The 22567-nt window shown below is 42.8% G+C and overlaps 1 protein-coding gene across 1 annotated transcript in view; it reads left to right on the plus strand.

The window, feature by feature from the left end:
• The window catches only part of CASR (calcium sensing receptor), a 61506-nt gene extending 39250 nt beyond the window's left edge, over positions 1-22256 (plus strand). Inside the window, exons 4-6 of the mRNA XM_072991781.2 lie at positions 13048-13278; positions 17920-18043; positions 19825-22256. Of these exons, the coding sequence (XP_072847882.2) occupies positions 13048-13278; positions 17920-18043; positions 19825-21266 (1797 nt within the window). The 3' untranslated portion in view covers positions 21267-22256. The remainder of the gene's footprint in view (positions 1-13047; positions 13279-17919; positions 18044-19824) is intronic.
• The last annotated feature ends 311 nt before the right edge of the window (positions 22257-22567 follow it).

Genomic DNA, 22567 nt, shown 5'->3' on the forward strand with positions numbered 1-22567 from the left:
CTAAAGATAGAAACTTAAATACCAAAGAATCAGTTCAACAGCCTTTAAGAGAAGCCCAGTTCATTCAGGGCAAGTCTGAGCAGAGGCTAAAGGGACAGTTAGATGAAATATTAAGATCGTAATATGAAACAAATGCTTTATTTATAAAAGCTGGAGGTGGTGTTGGGAGTAAATGGCTGAAAAGAACCGATTGTTAAGATGCTGGCCACAAAGGATATTTAATCTTGCAACCCTCTAGCAGTCAGGAGCTGAAACCTTCTACCACCTAAATAAGTGCTCCTTTGAATGCTTAGCTGGTAGAATGAAGGACTGTAGAGATGCTACTCTATGCGATAGTCCTTAGGTCTCTGGTTCAGTTACAGCTCAAAGGATGCTTGGTTATGTTAGTGTAGCCAGTGTGGTGTAGTGGATGGGCATACTTTGGTATTTAAGTTTTGTGTCACATACAGGGATGTGGTGGCGCTGCGGGACGTGGTGGCGCTGCGGGCTAAACTGCAGAAGCCTGTGCTGCAGGGTCAGAAGACCAGCAGTCGTAAGATCGAATCCACGCGACGGAGTGAGCTCCCATCGCTTGTCCCAGCTCCCGCCAACCTAGTGGTTCGAAAGCATGCAAATGCGAGTAGATAAATAGGGACCACCTCGGTGGGAAGGTAACAGCATTCCGTGTCTAAATCGCACTGGCCATGTGACCACAGAAGATTGTCTTCGGACAAAACGCTGGCTCTATGGCTTGGAAACGGGGATGAGCACCGCCCCCTAGAGTTGAACACGACTGGACAAAAAAAATTGTCAAGGGGAACCTTTACCTTTTTACAGCAACTCAGGAGACTTGGATTCAAATCCCCAGTCCACCATGGAAACCCACATGTGTCTGTGTGTGAGAAAGAAAGATCTCAGTAAAACCACTTGTCAAATAGCTCACTTACTTTGAAAGCCTTATTGTTGCAGCTTGATGGCACATAATACAGAGAGAGGCAAAACCGGTGACTCTTGCTTGTAAGTTCTGATAGCACAAAGGCTATAATCATTTATCACAAACATGAACAGAGTTAATGGGACCATTAATGCAAAGGAAAGAGGATTCTATTTACTATTGTAATAATGAAAGGAATTCTACTTCAGTGCTTCAACTTTTTTTTCCATTGGCTTTCTGCTCTTTAGAGGAAGAAAAAGGCAGAGAAATTCTACAAATAACCCATATAAAGGGATAAAGGTAGAATCTAACTTGCAAAGGTCAAGCAAGTGCATTATGGAGACCACAGTTCTGGTTTATAATAAAATCCATATCCTGTTTTCTCAAAAGAAAGCCCCATCTATCCCAGTTAGAGTTATTGCTAGATAAGAATACAAGAAGCATCATTACCTGAGAGTAAGAACCATTGTAGTCGATGAGATTTAGCTCTGAAAGGTATACATAGGAAGAAATTGCATTCTTAGCTGTAGTTTTCAGAAAATGATTGTATTCTTAAGAAACAGCTTTTTTTAAAAGGGGTGGAGGTTGTTTCTGAGAGAATAAAATTGTGCTATCTGCAGTTTTGAAATTATACAGTTCCCGTATATAGCTGACATTCACAATTCACATGCAAACAATGCTTTCTTCACTGTGTATCACAAACTTACATAATACTGGATGTTTCTTTCTAGACCTCAAGAAATATGAACTTTTTTTCCTGCACAGTAGAACTACTATATCATATTTCCACATATCAACAAGTCAGAGCATGCACTCATTCCAGGGGTCACAAATAGCCACGCACCTGTTTTTATGAATGTTGGAAGCCTCATTCTTCATATTTTTGACTGTGAGAGTGTTGTTTAAAACACAGGAATAGTATTTTAAGAAGCATTGTTTTTCCCTATTTACTTATCCATAGTATTTTATTTTATTTAAGTTATTCGATTTTTACCTCCCCCCCCAGACAACGTCTGCTCATAATCAAAGTAGCTGAAAGTACAACAGTAGAAACCTTGAAGAGAGGTTTTACAGTATCACCATCTTATGTTGAGAGACAGGGTGATCATTCTACACAGGAACATCCTCAGCATCACATATGCCCCACATTTGAAGCATTGCCATTCTGTTGGCATGAGGGAATAATATGATATGACTCAAATATTTTCTCAATATAATTTGTTGCAGTGCACTCTTCTTGGTGTTTTCTATCCCTGTCTGAGAATTATCAATTCAGTCCAATTATATTGCATTACTTCCTCTTTGGAGAAGGAGATTATAAACTATGAATCTCAAATGACATACACACATACAGAGAGAGAGAAAGCACCTTCCAGTTTTGTACAACATAGAGCTCCTCCAGATGGGATGGGGAATTCTACCTCCCCTTCTGCCTGCTCATCACAGAGGAGCATGAGGCTTTCCAGGATTCATGTCCAAACTTCATTTTTAAAAGTCCCCAATCCACCTCTTTTTAGGAATTTTGAACAAATCCTTCTGTAGATATGTAGAATCATAGAATAATAGAGTCGGAAGGGGCCTATAGGGCCATTGAGTTCTACACCTTGCTCACTGCAGGAATCCAAAGTATATTTGGCAGAAAGTTGTCTAATTTTCGATTGAATGCTCCAATGTGGGAGCACTCACCACCTTCCAAGGTAATTGGTACTATTGTTGTACTGCTCAAACAGTTAGGAAAAATTTCCTGTTACTGAAATCTGATTTCCTATAACTTGAGACCATTTTACATGTCCTGTTCTCCAGAATGATTGAGAACAAATCCTACTCTTTCTCTATATGAGAATCTTTCAAGGATTTGAAAAGTGCTATCATAACTCCCCTCGGTCTTTTTTTCTCAAGGCCAAAAGCAAAAGCTAAGCAAATCATGTGGCTACTGCCCCATAATGCTTAAACCTCTCACTGTATAGTTTACAATTTTAATTATACAGGCTACACATTGTCATCTCCCCATCCCGACCCTGGTGAGACGGATACTCAGTTTACTGATCCCGGAAGGATAGAAGGCTGTCAACATTAAGCCATTTGCCTGAATCCACTGGGATCGGACACAGAGTGTGAGCAGAGTTTTGATTTACTTGAATAATGCCTTTTTTGTTGTTTTAAACATCCTTTGCTGGCCTCAGCTCATTCTCAGCTTTTGCCTTCCTAATGCCATCCCTGCAATTCTTTTCTACTTGTCTGTACTCTTTAGTGGCCTGGCCTTCTTTCCAATTCCTGTATGTGTTTTTTTTTTCAGGCCACCCTTGAGCTTTTTGTGATGTCACATTGGTCTTTTTTTTTTTTTTTTTTTTTTTTGCTATTTTCCATCCTTCTTTCTTGTTGGAATTGTTTGTAGTTATGCCTTTAGAATTTTCTTTTTAAGAAGCTTCCATCCATCTTAAACTCCTTTTTCTATTAAGATGTCCTACCATGTGACCTTATTTATTCTTGTTCTGATTTTTTTTTTTTAAAAAAATCGCTTTCCTAAAACCAAGCATACATGTGTGGCTACATGCTTCTTCTTCTTCATGGTCTCTGTGAATGCACATGAATGGGTTAATCTCAGAGGTGGGATTCAGCAGGTTCTCACCTATTCTATAGAACCGCTTCCTAAATGTACTATTGGTTCTTAGAACCGTTTGTTGGCCTGAGATGAATGAAGGAGGAGGGGCCAGGTGACCAGCGATGAGCGAGGGGGAGGGGGCACAATTAACTGCCTCCCTTCCTACTCCACACTGAGCCGTATGAGGTGGGATATGGGTGAGAGAGATAAAGCCCAGGAAAGAGCAGAGGTGTCACTGGCGGAAAGAGGGGGGAGGATGAGTCCTTGATGTCACTGGAGGAAAGCCCATGGCCTCGAGGCGGGGGGGGAGTGATTGACAAGGCATGAGGGCAGGACACAGAGAAAAAAAGTTTTGGGGTGAGACCGCTTCAGTCAAACAAACAACCGTCCTCGTTTTACTATGATTTTTTTCAAGTTAAAGGTACCACATAAGACTGTTGCTCTGCCTAGAAACAGTTTTTTTTAAATCCCAGAGAATATCCAATGCATGAACCAGTGACAGTCTCACTGATCCACGCAAGCAAGGTATGCAGTAGAAAAGTCACTCACACCACAAAGAGATGAAACCTCCAAGCCTCATTTAGAATACAGTGGGGTCTTGACTTAAGAACGGCTTGAGTTAAGAACATTTTGACTTAAGAACTACTCTCATAGGAAAATATTGACTTGACTTACATACTTAGATTTGAGTTAAGAACTGAAAAAAACCACGTGGGAGGCAGGGAAAGTGCAAAATTTGAACTTTCAGTTAACTGTTGGCCAGTGAAAAGGGTGCCTGTCTGCTTCCTCACTCCTCCCAGCGTTTAGAGAGTGGATTGGGAGACAGTCTTCGGACTGCCTGGTACTGGACTGCCTGGACTGTATTTTCCCTGCCTTCCCTGAACCTTTCTTGACCTAAGAAAAAAAGAAACAAAATATCCCCCTCTAGTGGTTGAAGGAGGAATAGCAGCTTCCCATTAGTTTCTATGGACGGAAAAGAGCAGATACGGATCAAATGGTTTTCAATGCATTCCTATGGGAAATGCAGATTTGACCTGAGAACTTTTTGACTTGAGAACCGCCTTCCAATACGGATTAAGTTCTCAAGTCAAGACCCCACTGTAACAAAGAACTCTTCATCCTGCCCCAAAACTGACAATTTCGGGAGACAAATGGCACACAGAGATGGCCCAAAATATCAGTATTTTAACACTAGTAAGACTTACTATTCTTGAAGGCCATATATCCAGGGCCAAGAAAGGAAAACACATAAACATATCAATAGATAAGGGGAATTGAAACTCTTCTCTCCAGACATTCAGACGCATCTTGACCACAGGTCAACATGGGGGGGTGGGGGCCGGGGGGACTCCGAGGGGGAGGGACCATCATGAGAAGGCAGCATTCTCCAGAAAAGACATACATGAGAGCATACTAATCAAGCATTTGTTGATATTGGCTGTTGTGGGTTTTTCGGGCTCTTTGGCAGTGTTCTGGACCGATTGAGGTGGTGGAGTTGAGGTGGAGTGGCAACAGATTGAAAAGAGACCATACCTTCCAAGCCAGAAGGAAGGGGGGGGGAGAAGAACTCCTCAACAGGTGTGCAAAGGCAGCCTCCAGGTAACAACAAGCAGGGCTATCAGTCATTTCAGGAGCAGGAAAGGGGATGGAAGCAATTTTTACTGGTGAGCTATAGGGTGAAATAGGAGGTAAAGGGAAGGAGAGATGTGTCAGTTCTCTGTCAAACCTGGTCATAAGCACCCACTGTGAGGTGTGTGTTTGTGTGTGTGTGTTTGGCACATGCCCATGGTGAGGTTAACAGCAGCGGCATGTCCAAACAGATACACTTATCCAGATATCTTAATCATGTGAGAAGTAGTTGTGATGATAGGCAGTAGGGAGACCACTGTAGAAGAAACTCTCATCGGATCCCACTGTCCTGGGCATTTATTTATTTATTTATTTGCCATTTGGGCATAGAACCTGTTGTTAATTTATTTGAATCCCACAACTGGTTAATCTGCACCTGCACAGAACTCGGGTAAATCATAGTTTAGTTATCAACACTTCTGGAGCATCTCCACTAATTATTTTTTAATTGAGGTAGCGAGCAGTTAGAGTTAGAGCTAAATGGCAGACTAATTAAAAGCTTCCAGCCAGAGGTTGTGATTACAGAAATGACCTTTCTTACACCTGTTACTTACTCTCTGCCAGTGCCATTGCAGCAGAAGTTCAACAGCAATGAGTGCTGGACAAAACTGGAACTTAATGCCATTTAATAAGGGAGTCTTTATACTTTCAAAATCAGAGACTTATCTGGGATATTTGAATGTTATCTCTTTCACATGCATTTTTGTAGGCTAAACTGGAATCAGAAATGCAGCAACCTGTACTGGCTATGTTTGTTACAGTATATCCAAAAGGCTGAAGAAATTGTTGTCATCATCTTGTCCATTATGTGCATACATGTATGTCCAGTAAATTGCTTAAGATAGCTACTTCTATTAATATGTAAAAAATTAAGTGACATAACTAGTCTTTAGGCAATACAGTACAGTAATTTCTAAAATCCTCATCACAGTCATTCTGGTTCTGCTGCTTTGCCTTTGTGCTTTGAAAGATCTGAATGACTACCAGCCCACCTTGAAAAGCAGTATTTTTGTCACTTTAATTCTTAACTACTTTTATTGACCTTGCTGCTATGCCTTTGATATTAGCATTAAATGTAGGTGTTAAAAGCAGCATGGACACCATTATGCATTTGCCCTGAAATTTGAAATACTGTAATCAAAATCAGTTTTGATGACAAGTCTACTAGGCTGTGCTATAGCCATTCTGACACAGCTCAATAAACCACAGTGATCAGAACTCAACTCTGGCTCTAGAAATAAACATCCAGTCTAAAAACTGTGCAGAGTTGTTTAATTAAATAAATTGGTAAAGTCGTCACAATAAATGTGTAAAACATGCAGTTTTATGAACTTAAGTTGTAGAACAATCAGGTGATATTTTTGGATAATTAGATGGTATTTTACCAAACCATGGGGTTTCAGATAGAGATGTGCATGGCAAAATCATACATCTTTGTTTTGGGGGTGGATCTCTGTTTTTGTTTTTGTATCTTTTGTTACCTGTCCTTTCATTGTTTGTTGTTTGCCATCAAGTCAGCACTGACTTATAGTGACCCTAATAGGGTTCTCAAGGTAAGTGAGACAGTTAAGGAGTAGTTTAACCAGTTGTACACACAGTGAGATTCCATGGCTCAGTGGACATTCAAATCCAGGCCTCCTGCTTGACACCCCCAGCCTAACACTCTGTCCACTACATGATATTGGGTATGCAACAGAATAAATGCACAGAGTATATGATGAAATAATAATTTTTAATAACAAAATTAATACACACAATATATTAACCAAATAACAGTTTTTAAAATTAATCAAACAGGGAAAGCACTCTATGGGAAAATAGTAAAATAAAACACATGTACATATGCACCCCTCTCTCCCAAAAATCAAGAAAAGCAAACAAGCAAATACAATTTAAAAATAAAAACAAAGTCCCTCCCCTAGCTAAAATAACTAAAACATGAGGAGATTTCTCTCTCACCTACCTCTTGATGTCTTATTTTTCTTCTTTTCTCTGAGTCCAGTAGGCGGCAGTAGAAATAATTCCCAAATAATTTTTGGAGATGAGAATCCTCCAAAAACCTGAGGGGGAAAAAAAGGAAAGGATCTACTCAAGATAGAGGCACAAAGGCAACCAATCATGTTAAACAAACAAAAACACTTTCATTGGGATCAACAAATCCAAGCCCTTGCAGCTTCAGAATTTCAGCCCCTCTGATCGTTCTGATGGGCTGCTTTATTAGATGAAATATTTCCTGGGGGATTTGACAGAAAACAGATGAAAGAAGAGCTAAACAAAAGAATTAATAATAAGAACACAGAAACAAAACCAAGAGCTTCTTTTGTGTTTTCTCCCACTTATATTAACAGAAAATTACCATCTTTAATTTCAGAGGATTCCTGTTTCCATTTTCAGAGTGTACCAGGGAGCCCTCCTCCCACACTGGGCAACAACCGACAGCTGCAACCCATCAAGACTGAGATATTATCTCACATTTAGATTGTCAGCTTTTCCTCTGAGGTGGAGCTTAGTGAATCTCCCATCTTGTTTCAAGCTCAGTCCTGATCACTGCCACCTGTATCTTGGAGATATCATTCCCATACCCCCCCCACCAACATCTGATCCCATTTACCTGCTCAACAGCCATAATAAGGTCCATGTGCCTTCCTATCAGCCTCTGTACTTCATGGCAGCCCACTCAGGACTGAGACAATCTTCATACATACGTTCTCTCCATCTCCATTCAGGTCCTTAATCTCCCACATCTCTGTGGTGCCTGTGTTCTTGATCTTGGGTGTAGTTCTCACCTCAGTAATGGTTCTGATCACTTCAGTGGAGCCTGTCTTGCAGTTCACCTTAAAAACTCCAGAGCCAATGCTGATCACTCCGGCACCAACCTTGCCCTTGATCTCTGGCCTCATCCTGTTCTGTACGGTCTCCTCCATACTGAAACCCGTTGTTTGGATACCTAAATGGTCCATATGTATGACACTCAGTTGTTTATGGACCATGTCCATCACCATTCATTGATCATCAGTGCTGAGCCCCGTTCTCTTTCAAGACATCCTTTTGTATGCACCATCCTTTTGATGTCTACCATCTGAGTGCTCAGAAAATCACCAAGGATGGGGACTCGCTATCAAGTCAGACTTCAGTCACATCAGTGACTCAGGGTGTTCCCCCCCCCCCATGACTCAGACTTGACTTGCAACTTGGAACCCACCTATCCCTGCCTTTTTTCTAGGCAATTTTTTTGTTTTTAATTCGGACTCAGATTTGGGGCTTGGAACTTCGGACTTGGTACCAAAGACTCAGACTCAGACTTGGGATTCAGACCCAAAGGCTTGTCAACATCCTTGAAAATCACCACAGCCTGCCATTTAGCAGAATTCGAAGCTATGGCGCTGGCTGTTGATGTCACTTTGTGTTGCCACACATTACTCTGATCTTCCGACCTTTTCTCAGAGACCCACTCTACATTTGGACTTCCACAAAAATGCTGATGATGGACTTCACTACAGCCAGGAGATGTGCAGAACAACCAGGAGGATGAGTTACACCACTCCAGTCTACCTGTATTCAGAATCAAAGCCCTCTTGACTCGACTAACCTCAAAACTTCTGTATTCCTTTCACTTCCAGAGCCAACTATGTACCTTTTCCTCCTCAACTACTCAAAAGAGATCCTTTATGCCACTAGCCAACAGACTTCCCTCCAAAAAAGGAGAGTGGGGGTACATAAGGAGCACCTTTTCTATCTATCTCAGTGGGACCTGCTTTGGTGACTGTCTCTGGCATTACTCACTCACTCACTCACTCACTCACTCACTTACTTACTTACCTACTTACTTATTTGAATTTATATCCTGCACCATCTGGCAACCAGGCCACTCTGGGTGGCTAACAACAATATAAGGAATAATATTAAAAATATGAAAAAATAAATTAATATATAACAAATAGGGAAATTAAAACAGATGGCAATAAAGGTGGCAAAAACGGTGATGGAGAGGATGGCAAAAAGCATGGTAAAAAGGGAGGCCGAAATCTTAGAGCTCCAGGAAAGCCTGGCAGAAGAACCAGGTCTTCAATGCTCTTTTGAACCCATCCAGCAAGGGTGCCAGGCGGATCTCAATAGGAAGGTTGTTCTATAGGCGGGGGGCAACCACCAAGAAGGCTCAGTTTCTCGTTCTTTCCCTCCGGGCCTCCTTCAGGGTCAAGGCCCTCAACCGCCCTGCCTGTGAAGAACGGGTATCATGGATAGATCTGGCTGAGAGCAGGCATTCTGATAGGTACCTAGATCCTAAACTTTCCTGCCTGCACCACAATCACTACGGACCACTGGGTCCTCTGCCTCATTTCATACATCATCCACTTCATCTCTGTTCCACTCACCACACCATTCCTCTCTTGTCCATCTTGCACATGGAGATCCTTCAGCTCTGTCCAAAAGAGCCCTGGAACCCATGTCGTGCGAATCTGTATCCAAGAGTTTCGTCTCCTGCTCCTTCATTGCCCCCGTGTGAGATGGAGATCTCCAACCCAGTATTAACTTTCACACATTCAACAGCATCATCATTACTCACAGTTCTGAAAGGTAATGCTGGCAGCAATCCACTATGGGGGCTAGTTTGCTACAAGGGATCTCCAGGATGCTTATTTCCACATTTCCATCCATGCGAACCACTGGCACTTCCTCCACTTTACCTTGAGCCCCTCCATCTACCAGTTCTATGGCCTTCTGTCCAACCTTGCCACTGTCCCCAGGATATTCACCAAATACACGACAGCAGTGGCTGCTTATAAAATATTACTCTCTCCTCACCAGGTGCCTCAAGTTCAGTGGTGCTACACTGGACTCCCTGATTACTTTATCTATTTCAAGCTGGTCTAGGCTGCACTCCACATCTTATCCTCTCATCAGTCTCCTGGAACATACCCACTCTCTTTTGCAGCCCTGCTGGGTGGGGCTTCGCCTCTCTCATGCACTGCTTCACCCCCTGCATGCATGTGCAACTCTGTCCCCCTGCACCCTGGGTTCCGTTGTGACCAGAACTTAACGCGATTGCTGCATGGAGAAGGAAGAGAGCTGCGCAGAGGGAAGCAGAGTTGTGTGCATGCGTGCACGCACCTAGCTTAGTGGGAACCTTGGTCTCCTGTCAATCTCATCCAACATCTCTTAGGTCTCATAACAGCCACTATAAATTTACTGACTTACATGAGTTTGTATATGAGGCTGCTCCAACACTGTCTCCTTGCTCATTCAATCCTCTCACAGATGATCCCAGCAGGCTTTATTGCTCTGTTTGTTACAGACATGAACTCCCTTTACCAGTAGACAGAACCCATCATATCCTAACTGGGATGCACAAACCCTACTCACAGTAGATGTCTCCCTCTTGGAGTGGGGAATTGACCTCTCTAACCAGTGAAACATGGGTTTCACATCCATACCCTTGAGGTGTAAGTAGTGTGGAAAGCTTTTCAGGCCTTCAAACAAATGAGCCATGGTCACGATCCAGATCCTCACAAACAATACAACTGTTATGCTAAATCTCAAAAAGCAGGTTGGTGTTCACTGCTCAACTTTATCCTGACAATATGGCATTGGTGCATTTTAAGATCCATCTGCCATCAGTTGATCTACCTCCCTGGTGATCGCAACAAGACAGCTAAGTCAAGCCAATCCACTACAATATCCCATGAGTGCCAACTAAGCCCCAAGTTGCTTGTCAGTTATTTTGTCATCGGGGACATCTCCTCACTGATCCACACCCGAACCACCACCCAGTGTCCCTAAGGAACACATTTATATACATTAGTCAGGTCCCACTTCTCTGTCTGTTTGCAACTATAACCCCGATCACCAGGATAATCATTAGGCTTCAAGATGGCCACACACATTGCTTCCTCATGATCCTGTGGTGGCCTCATCCGCCCTCTCTGATCACCGCTATCATTTCCTTTCCCCAATACAGGACCTCCTGACACAGGAGATGTGTTTGTTATCCAGATTTATGGGCCCTCTGTCTCAAACCCTAGTATACTGCTTCCCCACACCCTTCCCACCTGAAGTTGTTCTTGTCCTCTTTTCCCATAAGCTATCCACATGGTGGTTGTACTGTACTAAGTGGTAGAATGTCCTCATTCAGTGAACCAAACCTCTACAATCAATAATGTTATCATGCCTGGCCCATTAAAGCTCCAAAGATCTCTCCTTGGCATCCCTTTAAGTCCATCTGGAGATTCCGTGTTTCCCCTCACACAGGTCAGGACCTTCTTCCCTCTCCCCATCATATCTCCCCAATGAAACTTCCCCCTTGTCCTCTTTAGGCTGCAAGGCCACCTGTTTAAACTTGTGGCAATGTGCAACTTCCACCTTCTTTCTCTCAAAGTGGACTTCCTGGGGTTAGTCACCTCCGCCACAGGCCCAGAGAACAGACTGCCTTGTGTGGCAATCCATCTTTTCTGGAATTCCATAAGGACAAGGTCACCTTCCAACCTTTCTTGCCAAAGCAGTCTCCTAGTTTATTTATATTTATTTATTTGAAATAATTTTACCCCACCTTTCTTCTTAAAAAGAACCCAAGGCAGCTAAAGAAATCCTCTAAGAAACTCTGCTCCGTTGTCAGACCACTGGACTTCTATATCCAAAGTATCTGCCTTTTCCTCTAGACCACCCACCTTTTCTTGGCCTATAGTAGATGAAGAAAGGGCCTTCCCAGTTTCATCCAATTACTTTTCGAATGCGTTGTAGCCACCATTTGTCTGACATGCAGTATTGCTACTGATATTTAATAGTATATTCAAGAGTCTGGACAAAAGTATTGTTATGTCTTATGCATGGGGTTGCTTTTCAAGACTTCTCAGTTAGTTTAAAAGCCACCTGATTTCTAATTGGGACCAGATCAATGGAACACAGTGTGCCAATCCTTCTAAGCTGAGCTGAGTCTAGTTGTAAGCACAGTTCACAGCTCTAGTGCCAAACATATTCTTTAAAAAAATTAGATACAGTTTATTAGTTCAACCCTACACCCTCAAGAAGTAAATACTCAAAGAACCAAAGTTTCTTCTTTGTGGTCTCTGCAAATGTGCATTAATGTGTTTTCCTGGCCTTTTGGAGAACCTTTCAGAACCATTTTCAGTGAGATCCCAAACAGATGATTTTAGGGCATCCACTTCTACTTCTATGTCTTTTTTTCTGAAACAGACAGAATACTTTAACATTAATGATAAATGTGTAATAGCCAGCTGTTCAATTTGAGGGGAAGAGAAAACTACAAATCCCATCTTCCCTGGCAGAAATGATGCTCATAAGGGCTATAATTTCCAGTTTAAGAGATACCCCTGAGGCTAAAGTACTGTACTCTTATTTCTACTGATCCCTCCCACCCCAGGATGTGTCCAAATTTGGTTGAAAATGGAAGCGGGGAATCTCAATATTCTCCAGCATGGAACTACTCTACATTCTCCTGCAGAGCTGTATGTGCTGCTTGAACTCTTTTATCGCAAGATTAGGGCAGTTTTCCTTTTGCAATGGGAGGGGGAGGGGAGGACTGCAGGATGAGAGAGAGAGAGAGAGAGAGGTGGAGGGGAAGGAGGCAGGCAAAAAGAGGGAGCTGTGACTCATCCAGCAGCATTTTTCACTCATCACAGATGAGTGGACGAGAGCATTTTTCAAGCCCTGAATATATGTTTTAAGTTTTTGGTTGTGAATTGCTAATCCTGATGATGTTATTATACAGCTGGATGTCAAAAGAAGTAGAATAAGCGTTATGAAAAGGCTGAAATGTGCAGAGTGTTTTACCAGTGTTTTACACGAATTTCGATTCTGCTTTGTTTCAAGTATTTTGTTGCTTTTACCTTCAACACACAAGGGTTTGTTTGCTCTCGGTTCCAGCACATCTCTGTTTTTCTCTCTATAGGTATTGAAGCATCTGCGGCATTTGAACTTCACTAATAATATGGGGGAGCAAGTGGATTTTGATGAGTCTGGGGGCCTAATAGGAAATTACTCCATAATCAATTGGCACCTGTCACCAGAAGATGGCTCTATTGCGTTTGAGGAGGTTGGACACTATAACGTCTTTGCCAAGAAAGGAGAAAGATTGTTTATCAATGAAAACAAGATCCTATGGAGTGGATTCTCCAGAGAGGTAAGTCAAGCACCACTCAACCTATATCAGTGTTGATCATGTAAAGATGCATAAATTTGGGCAAAAATTGTTCCCTAAAGTGAACAAGGTTCACTTTCTTCTTTCTGTTCCACACAAAGCAAATAAATACATGTATGTACCCGACTTATAGTGGAGGAGCAACAAACAAGGTGCATGCATGCGAGTTCGTAACAACATTTCCACTTCCTCTTATTCTTCCTTCCTTAACCCGGGCAGGACACAGTCTGGCTTCACACTGAAAGAGACACTCCTCTTTTTATTCTAGTTGCTTTTTTAAAAAAAATCATAACAAGTAACTTTAAATAAAAGCAGGTGTTTTTGGCAAAAGATTTCATGGACCTCAGCTCTCTTTTTCAGTTGCCATGAAAGTTTATGGCAAATGATAGGTATTACTCCTTCATATGCCACAGAGTCCTTGTTACTTTTGAGACAATAGACTAACATGGCTGCCATTCTGGAATTTAATCCAGAGTGTAACTCATTTGCTGGAGACATTCCTGCTCATCAGTCACCAAAATTAGATTCCTAGTTCCTTCCGATAAACGGGCAGGAACTTCTTTTCTCATTTGTACTCGCATCTTAATGAAGATGGATTTCCTTATTGGCTTTTTACAACTAATGTCTTCTATAGAGTCCATCCCAAGTACTTCCTCTCCATTTTCACAAGGAGTCTGAAGGGAAAACATTTCCTTCCAGAAGTGCTTTATTCTATTTAACTATTCTTAGTGGCACAACCAATTTGTGGCTGCTTTTATTTTCTGACTCAAACACTAGAGCCTGCATACAATCATATACAGGCGTCATGGTAAGCACCTGCTTTTTCAATCCCTTGCATGCTGCTTAACTGCTTCCACATGGCTTGTTCTGCAAAAGAAGGGTGAAAACAAATGGCAGACCTTCTATCTGTAGTTCGTTTCGTGTGATAGGCGCAGCATGACCTCTCGTTTGTCTCTCCTCCCACAAGCTAGAATCATAAGCTACAATTTGCTGTGAGGTAGTAATTCTGATTTGACAGGGAAGAACCACAGCAGAGTTTCTGATTTACGTGAGACAGTAAAGCAAATGAAAAAAAGGACGGCTCATTTAGCCTTTGGATAACCTGTACAAGTACCTTGCTGGTACTGTGGAAGGGAGCGGGGCTTGAAGGGACACGGCAACATGCCAGTGATTCTTTATTGAACTTTCACTCTCTGCACTCTGGCAAGGTGGTAATATTGTGTGTGCAAAGTTTCCTACTTTCCCAACTGTATTCCCATTATGTTGTGCTACCGTAAAAGTGGACTACTTTGTGTGCTAATAAGTATATTTATTACCATTCTACTTTGTGGTTTCGTGTGTCATGCAGTCCTACACAGAAATAAATTCTGCCTCTTTAGGAGTGAGACGCCATCCTGAAACTAACTTTTGTTTCTGCCCAGAAGACCCATAAAACCATTCCCAACTTTCTGAGTCCCTGAACATCCCTCCCGCTGCTGTGTGGTCCCCTAGCTTTGCTCTTTTCCTCCAGACCTTATGCTTTGTGGTAGAATAACCGCTAACATTTGACTCTCTGTGGATACCTTTCAAAACAGACATTTTCAGCTTACCCAAATTCAGTTAGGAAATGATATGTTTTAGTATTGAAGATGAGCAGATTTCTGCCCGCACAGATACTTGCTTTCCTCATGTGTTTAAGTTTACATGTTTTATTTAGTTTTGCAAACAAATAAAAGGGGTCAACAGATACTTACGTCTGTGCCCTTCTGCCCAGTCAGCTTCAATCTCAACAATGCTTTCAGAGAAAGACACACACATGTATCACACTGTTGTTTCCTTTTTATTTCTTGGTTATATTGCTTCAATTTTAAATGCATAATTGGCCAAATTTCACAGCTTCTGAAAGGTAAGGTAATTCTGTGACATTGGTCAAATGCTGTGAACTTTCAACCACAACACAGCCAATTCAAAAATAAGCAATGCTAATTTCTACCACCATCCTGTGGTTGTTTCATGTAAGTACAGCTTGGTTGTATACACCAGTTCCTTGCGGAAATATGGCAGATTATTGAGGTGGTGCACAACGTAGATTTTAGGTCTGTCTCCTCTCTGATCCATGGAGCACTAGCAGCTGTTGAATGTATCGACATACTGTTGTCTTTCAGAGCAATAACAACAATAACTACAACTACAACTACTACTACTACTACTACTACTACTACTACTACTACTACTCCTACTACTACTACTACTACTACTACCCAAAAAATCTCACTTGTGGATGAAACACACTTCAGCGGTCTACGTAGTCACTAGGGATTTGGGAAAAATATCAAGAAATTTCACACAGTACTATAAGCAGTTGCAGATCTCAGAAATAACTCCGTCAGAGCTACAAAAACCGACAGTGTTAGGAACAGCATACATACTGTGCCGATAATTAACATATACTTAGGTTTTGGTTAAAACATATATCTGTTATATAATACCAGTCAATGTTTTTGCAGTTTTGATTTACTGTGTCTGGTGTTTTTAACAACCACCACCACCACCACCACCACCACCACCACCACCACCACCACCTGGCTAATTGACATTGCAATTCCAGGGGATGTCAGAACTGAAGATAAAGAATTGAAAAAAAATCAACAAAATACAGAGACCTGGCAGTAGAAATAATTTGCTTGTGGATGAAATACATTTCAGTGGTCCCCATATTTATTGGGGGCATTGGGAACAATAGCACAGGATATTAAAAAATATTATAACCAGCTGCAGAGCTCTAAAATGAGACAATTTGAGCTGGAAAAAACAGCAATATTAGGAACAGCATACATGTTACACCAATATTTAACAGATACAGTACAGTGGTGCCTCGCTTAACGAGTGCACCGTATAGCGATGTTTCCGTATAGCGATCCCTTTTTCGGGATCGCTATACGGAAACATACCCGATCTTCACAATGGGGAAAACCCGCATTGCGAAGATCGGGTATTGCGGCGGCCATTTTGGAGCCACTGAACAGCTGATCGGCGGTTCCAAAATGGCCGCCGGAAGCCCGGAAATGGCTGCCGGCAGCCGTTTTCGCGCCCTGCCCTCGCTTAGCGAAGGCGCGAAAATGGCTGCCGGCACCTGGAATCCTCGCTGAACGGGTAAGTAACAAAGGTATTGGAACGCATTAAACGAAGTTTAATGCGTTCCAATACCTTTCCCCTACCCGTTTAGCGATGATTCCGTATAGCGAGGGTTAATCCGGAACGGATTAACCTCGCTATACGGGGCACCACTGTACTTATGTTTTGGTTAAAACTTGTATCTGTTACATAATACCAGTCAATGTTTTTCTGATTGTTTCTTCTTTTGTCTTTTTTTTACTGTGTTTCATATTTTTGAATATTTTCATAATAAGAGCGAAGTGCTGGTCTATCAGTTCCAATTTGCAGCAACCCAAACTTCAGGTTGTGCTCTGGGATTGTGTGGTTTTGCCTAAGGCCACGTGGTGGTAGGGCATGTAACCCATCAGACACACATGCCCCAGGAGATATCAGCTGGCTCTTTTCCTAAGGATTCCTAAGGATTCAAACTCCCAGACCCTGGCTCAGCAGCCAGTCACTTCGGCCCATTAACTTATACCAACTATATTCAGAGCTATATCACCCTGGATTTTTCTCGCCGTGGGGAGTAAAAAAAATAAGTTGTGGTCAGTGTTGCATGCTGGCAAGGTATGGATGTGCACACCATTATTCCAAGCCCAAATTGTTGCATTTCATCACTGCCATCAATCTAGAACTCTAAGACCTGGTTCATACACTTGGCAGATGCTGATCCTTCTCACATAGCAGAAGGGCAGATGCGAGTGGAAGTGTGTGTGTGCATGCACACACACACATCATGCAGTTTATGAGATGGGTATTCATCTCAGAGGCCCATATGTGCATCAGCCTGATTCATACGATCTTTTTCTGTTTTGAAGCAGCTCCTCAGGGCCCCAGGAAGGCCCTTCCCTGGCCACCATATCTGAGAAAGAGCAGCAGCAGAAGCAGCCACTGCCACCTGCCCCCCTCCCCAGCTAGTGGTAAGCACTGGGCCCCCTTGGGTGATTCACCTTCACTGGCACCATGCCATTGCATGTACCCTCAACAACCCTTCCCACAGCCACTACATGGAGAGAGGGGCTGGGGACAGCAGCCGTAGCGCTGTAGCCTCTTTATTCACCAAGTAAGCAAGTGGCATTAACGGCAAACAGCAGCCATGCCCACAAATTGGCCCTCTCCCCTCTGAGTGGTAGTGACTGCTATTACTCTATGAGTCATGTTGATTCTTGCCAGTTGTGCAAGCAATGGACTGGCAACGGTGGCAAAGAACGGTTGCCTCTACCTGCCTCGCGCTTCTCGATAAACATTGGCATCTCATAGCAGAGACTAGGAAAAGCAGGTTGGCTGGCTGTGAACTTGGACCTCCACTCAGGGTGCCATGTCTCACATCATGTCCCTCATGCTTGGTGGAGGGGAGGGGCATGTGGTTGCTTCTGCACAACACCGAAGGAAGCTTTCTGCCTGGGATGAACCACCACTGAATATATCTAGGATTTCATATTCTGCCTGCCTCTCCTAAAGTAACCAGATTGTTTTTGTTTCTGCTAGGTGCCATTCTCTAACTGCAGCAGGGACTGCCAGCCAGGCAAAAGGAAGGGCATTATCGAAGGAGAGCCCACATGCTGTTTTGAATGCGTAGAATGCACTGATGGGGAGATCAGTGACGAGACAGGTATGATCTGACACTTGACAAAGAGAACTCTGCTGTCATCTCTGTTTTGAGATTCTTGCTGGTAGAGGCCCATGGTCAACATGTTCTGAAAAATCGCTGCTTACTCTCAGTTGCTCGCTGAAAGAAAGTACATGTTCCATTTTGTCAACAAAGAGAAATTCACTCTTTAGTTGCCTCCTTAAAGAAAGCCTGTCAATTTTCACACGACACTGCAACAAAATAGAGAAGCAAGATGTCTTTGTGGTAATAGCATCTTTAATACATTATTAGAGTTTGGGTATTTTATTTGAAGACCTTATACTTCTTGATGTTGCTCTTCACTGGGAGCTTGCATAATAGAATGTACACCTATGAAAACTCTAAAAAGGTGCCTCTTATAATCCACAGCCAGTGCCAGACTCCTCAAGTACAATAGGAGTGTTCTATTCCACAAAGTGCATGTAGTCATTTATTAGATACAAAGGACGTCACATTTCTGTTCATGGGAAACTAAGAATTCCTCTTCAAAGAGATGCCCTCTATATTAATAGAAATTGTAGTCATTTGTGGCCCTAAAAGGACTGTTGAGTCATTTTGCTCATGGGCAAGTTTACAGTGGAGCCCTTCTGGAAGGACACAGAAGGAGCCTCCTGGAGGAGTGGGAAGGCATTGCAAGTACACTTGGGTATCCTCTGGGCAACAGCATACAGCTGGCCAATCCTTCACTTCCAGTAGTTCATGACACTAGGTGACACTACTGAGTTGTAGGGTTATGGCCCTCCAAACTAGAATGCACAGAAAGATACAATTCTGGCACTAATCAAGAACTGCAGTGCCTGACCTTTACTTATCCATAGACATAACACATAGAGAGAAGTGAAGCAATACGGTCCCATCTGCCTATTGCAGGGCTTGGTCCTTCCCCCACATGGGTCAAAATTGAGGTAGCCACCTCAGGCAGCTGACATTTGGATTCCCAGTAAAATGCCATTAATTTGTATTCGCGAAGGCTTTCACAGCTGGGATCTAATGGTTGTTGTGGGTTTTTCGGGCTCTTTGGCCGTGTTCTGAAGGTTGTTCTTCCTCACGTTTCACCAGTCTCTGTGGCCAGCATCTCTGGCTGTCCTCTGAAGATGCCGGCCACAGAGACTGGCGAAACGTTAGGAAGAACAACTGTCATTAAATTGTTTTCTTTTCTTTCTTTTTTTTAAGTTTTTGTTACATTTAGGATTTTCTGTTCAGGTACCAAAATGCCTTAGGCTATCCCGCAGTTCTTATAAGAGTGGTGGAAAACGTGGCTGGATTTTGAAAGGGAGGTCATGGGATTCTCAATTCCAGAATCATAGGGTGGATTAATTCCTAGCCTAGGTTAAACAAGGTGTAGTGGCAGAAGAGCACAATCGAGGCATATGTTGGGTGGGAAATGGATGGGACAAAAATTTGGCTTCGCATAGACGGGAAGAGAGGAAAAGAGGAGGGCATCACTGGATAGTATATTTTCAGAAAACATGGTTTATTAACCAGATAATAGTAGGTGCAAGAGTTGGGGAAGTAGAAGGGGAACTGGCCTCACAAAGGTGGTTTAGGTTTTAGATTTAAAGAACTGTAACTTATTTTGAACACAATCCACAAGGAGTTTTAACTATTCAAATCCCATTGAAATGAGTGAGATGCATGCAAGAGCCTGGCAGTGTGCTGCTTAATGCGTTTGACATGGTTCCTCTTCTTGAAGAAGGATGCAAGCCATTCCTTTCTGTATTCAGCCATATTCTTTTTAACTGAGAGAGTCTTGTCTTTTCCAGATGCCAGCGCGTGTGAGAAGTGTGCAGAAAACTTCTGGTCCAATGAAAACCACACATTTTGCATTCCCAAGCAAATAGAATTTCTCTCTTGGACAGAGCCCTTTGGGATTGCTCTCACCCTTTTTGCTATACTAGGCATCTTTCTCACCTCGTTCGTCCTGGGTGTCTTTACCAGATTTCGCAACACACCCATCGTCAAAGCCACAAATCGAGAACTCTCCTATCTTCTATTGTTTTCTCTGCTGTGTTGCTTCTCCAGTTCCCTTTTCTTCATTGGCGAGCCCCAGGATTGGAACTGCCGCTTGCGACAGCCAGCCTTTGGCATCAGTTTTGTCCTCTGCATCTCTTGCATTCTGGTGAAGACCAATCGCGTCCTGCTGGTTTTCGAGGCCAAAATCCCCACAAGCCTCCATCGCAAGTGGTGGGGCCTCAACCTCCAGTTCCTGCTGGTCTTCCTGTGCACATTTGTGCAGATAGTTATCTGCGTCATTTGGCTGTACACAGCTCCCCCTTCTAGCTTTCGGAACCATGAGCTGGAGGATGAGATCATCTTTATCACCTGCAACGAGGGCTCCTTGATGGCACTGGGCTTCCTGATTGGATACACTTGCCTCCTGGCCGCCATCTGTTTCTTCTTTGCCTTCAAATCCCGCAAGCTGCCTGAAAACTTCAACGAGGCCAAATTCATCACTTTCAGCATGCTGATTTTCTTCATTGTTTGGATCTCTTTTATTCCAGCCTACGCAAGCACCTATGGGAAGTTTGTTTCTGCTGTGGAGGTGATTGCCATCCTGGCTGCCAGTTTTGGGCTCCTGGCTTGCATCTTCTTCAACAAGGTCTACATCATTCTCTTTAAACCCTCACGCAACACTATTGAGGAGGTACGCTGTAGTACGGCTGCTCACGCCTTCAAAGTGGCAGCCAGGGCAACACTACGACGCAGCAATGTGTCCCGCAAGAGATCCAACAGCCTTGGGGGGTCCACAGGCTCTACCCCATCCTCATCCATTAGTGGCAAAAGCAACCACGAAGACCCCTTTGCACTACCAAGCCCTACAGAGCAACAGCAACAACATGGGTGCAGGCAAAAGGTGAGTTTTGGTGGTGGGACTGTCACCTTCTCACTGAGCTTTGAGGAGCATCAGAAAAATGCAGTAGCCAACAGAAATGCAAAGCACAGGAACTCCTTGGAAGCCCAAAATAGCGACGATAGCCTCACGCGGCACAAGGCCCTTCTTCCTCTGCAATCTAATGAACTTCTAGGTAGTGAGCCCAATTTCCAGACAGCCTCAAATCAAGGCTCCAACACCCAGGAATCAACAATTGGAGAAAACAAGCAGGAAGGACAAAATTTAGAAGAAGACCAACCTCCTTTATCAGCTTCATACCTGCGGGATTTTGTAGGCAATGACTCCAACATAGAGAATGCCATCCATTCGTAATCAAAGGAGGAGGAACCAATAAACTCGTGCTTTTCTTTTGAATGGAGAAAAGGACTGGGTCCATCTGCAGCACAGCCAGCCACTTCTTGCTGTTAGAATCAGGCACCTCCAAGAAAAAGCTGATGGGGCAGTTTCCGAAGCGTGCATCTTGTGAGCCTTTCAGTGGAATTTGGTGGTGGTTGTGGAAGATACAAGGATAAGAAAACTTTTGGAAGGATGAAGAGAGATTTTTGGCGTATGAGCAAAATTTTGTCATCACCATTTCACTATAGTGATTTAGGCCACCAACATGTTGGTTAGTGAACATACCTAGGGAGTTCCAGTAACATGTTCCACTTTTTACATTGATGTATATTATCCCTTTTCTTCATATGATGTATAATGGTTCAACTTTATATGTAAAACTGCCTAGGCTCAACAAAGGAAATACGTGCTGCTTTACATAAAACAGGGCATCTAGTTTCAATTAGGCAACCGTCAATCTCCAGGAAATTGCTGAACTACGTTCAGCCAGGAGCTTGAACATAGAATGTATTTAAATTCCTAGATGTTGCTCCCTGTATGTATATAAAAAGACACGCCAATTAACGCTGTTGCCAGTGCCTTACATGAGGAATTAATGTATTGCGCCCATGAGAGATATCTCTGCATTACACAGAAACAAAGTTTCCCCAGAGGTTTGTTTCCAGGTCTTGCTCACTTTGAAGGCTGAAAGAGAATTTGTAATCCTACAGATTATATAAAGAGCTCAGTCAAATGTGTCCATTAATTTAGGCTTCTGTTGAAGTCTTATTGCAGCAGTTTGAGGGTTGGGTTTGGGTTTTTTCTCCTGTAAGATATCTAGCTGTAATAGTTTACACCTCATTGTGCTGTGTCAGCTTCTCTAAACCTGGAACTACTAAAGGCCAAGTTGAGAACTGCTGAGGTCCTACACTATCACGTTTAAGAGGCTCCTGGCATTATTAAAAACATATATCATTCTAATAGAAACGTATGTTTTTTTATATAAACAGGCCCATTGCAAACTAAGGCTCTTGACTGTATATTGCTTAGCTTATACTTAAACCCAGCACTGTAGCTATTTACACAACTATTCCAGGACATTTTCAGATGCAACCAAACTGAAAAAGAATTGTAAGAAGGTGAAAAGTCCAGAAATCGGGGGGAGGGAGGCTATCTTAATTGGCTGTGGCAGATAAGACTCAAAGTTTGAGGTGGAACTGACTTAAGAGGACTAGTTATCTCTGAAATTTTTCACAGCTTCTCAAGTTTCAGATTGATTCGTATTTGTTCACAGTTTA

The sequence above is a fragment of the Pogona vitticeps genome, chromosome 2, assembly GCF_051106095.1.
Source record: "Pogona vitticeps strain Pit_001003342236 chromosome 2, PviZW2.1, whole genome shotgun sequence".
NCBI lineage: Eukaryota > Metazoa > Chordata > Lepidosauria > Squamata > Agamidae > Pogona > Pogona vitticeps.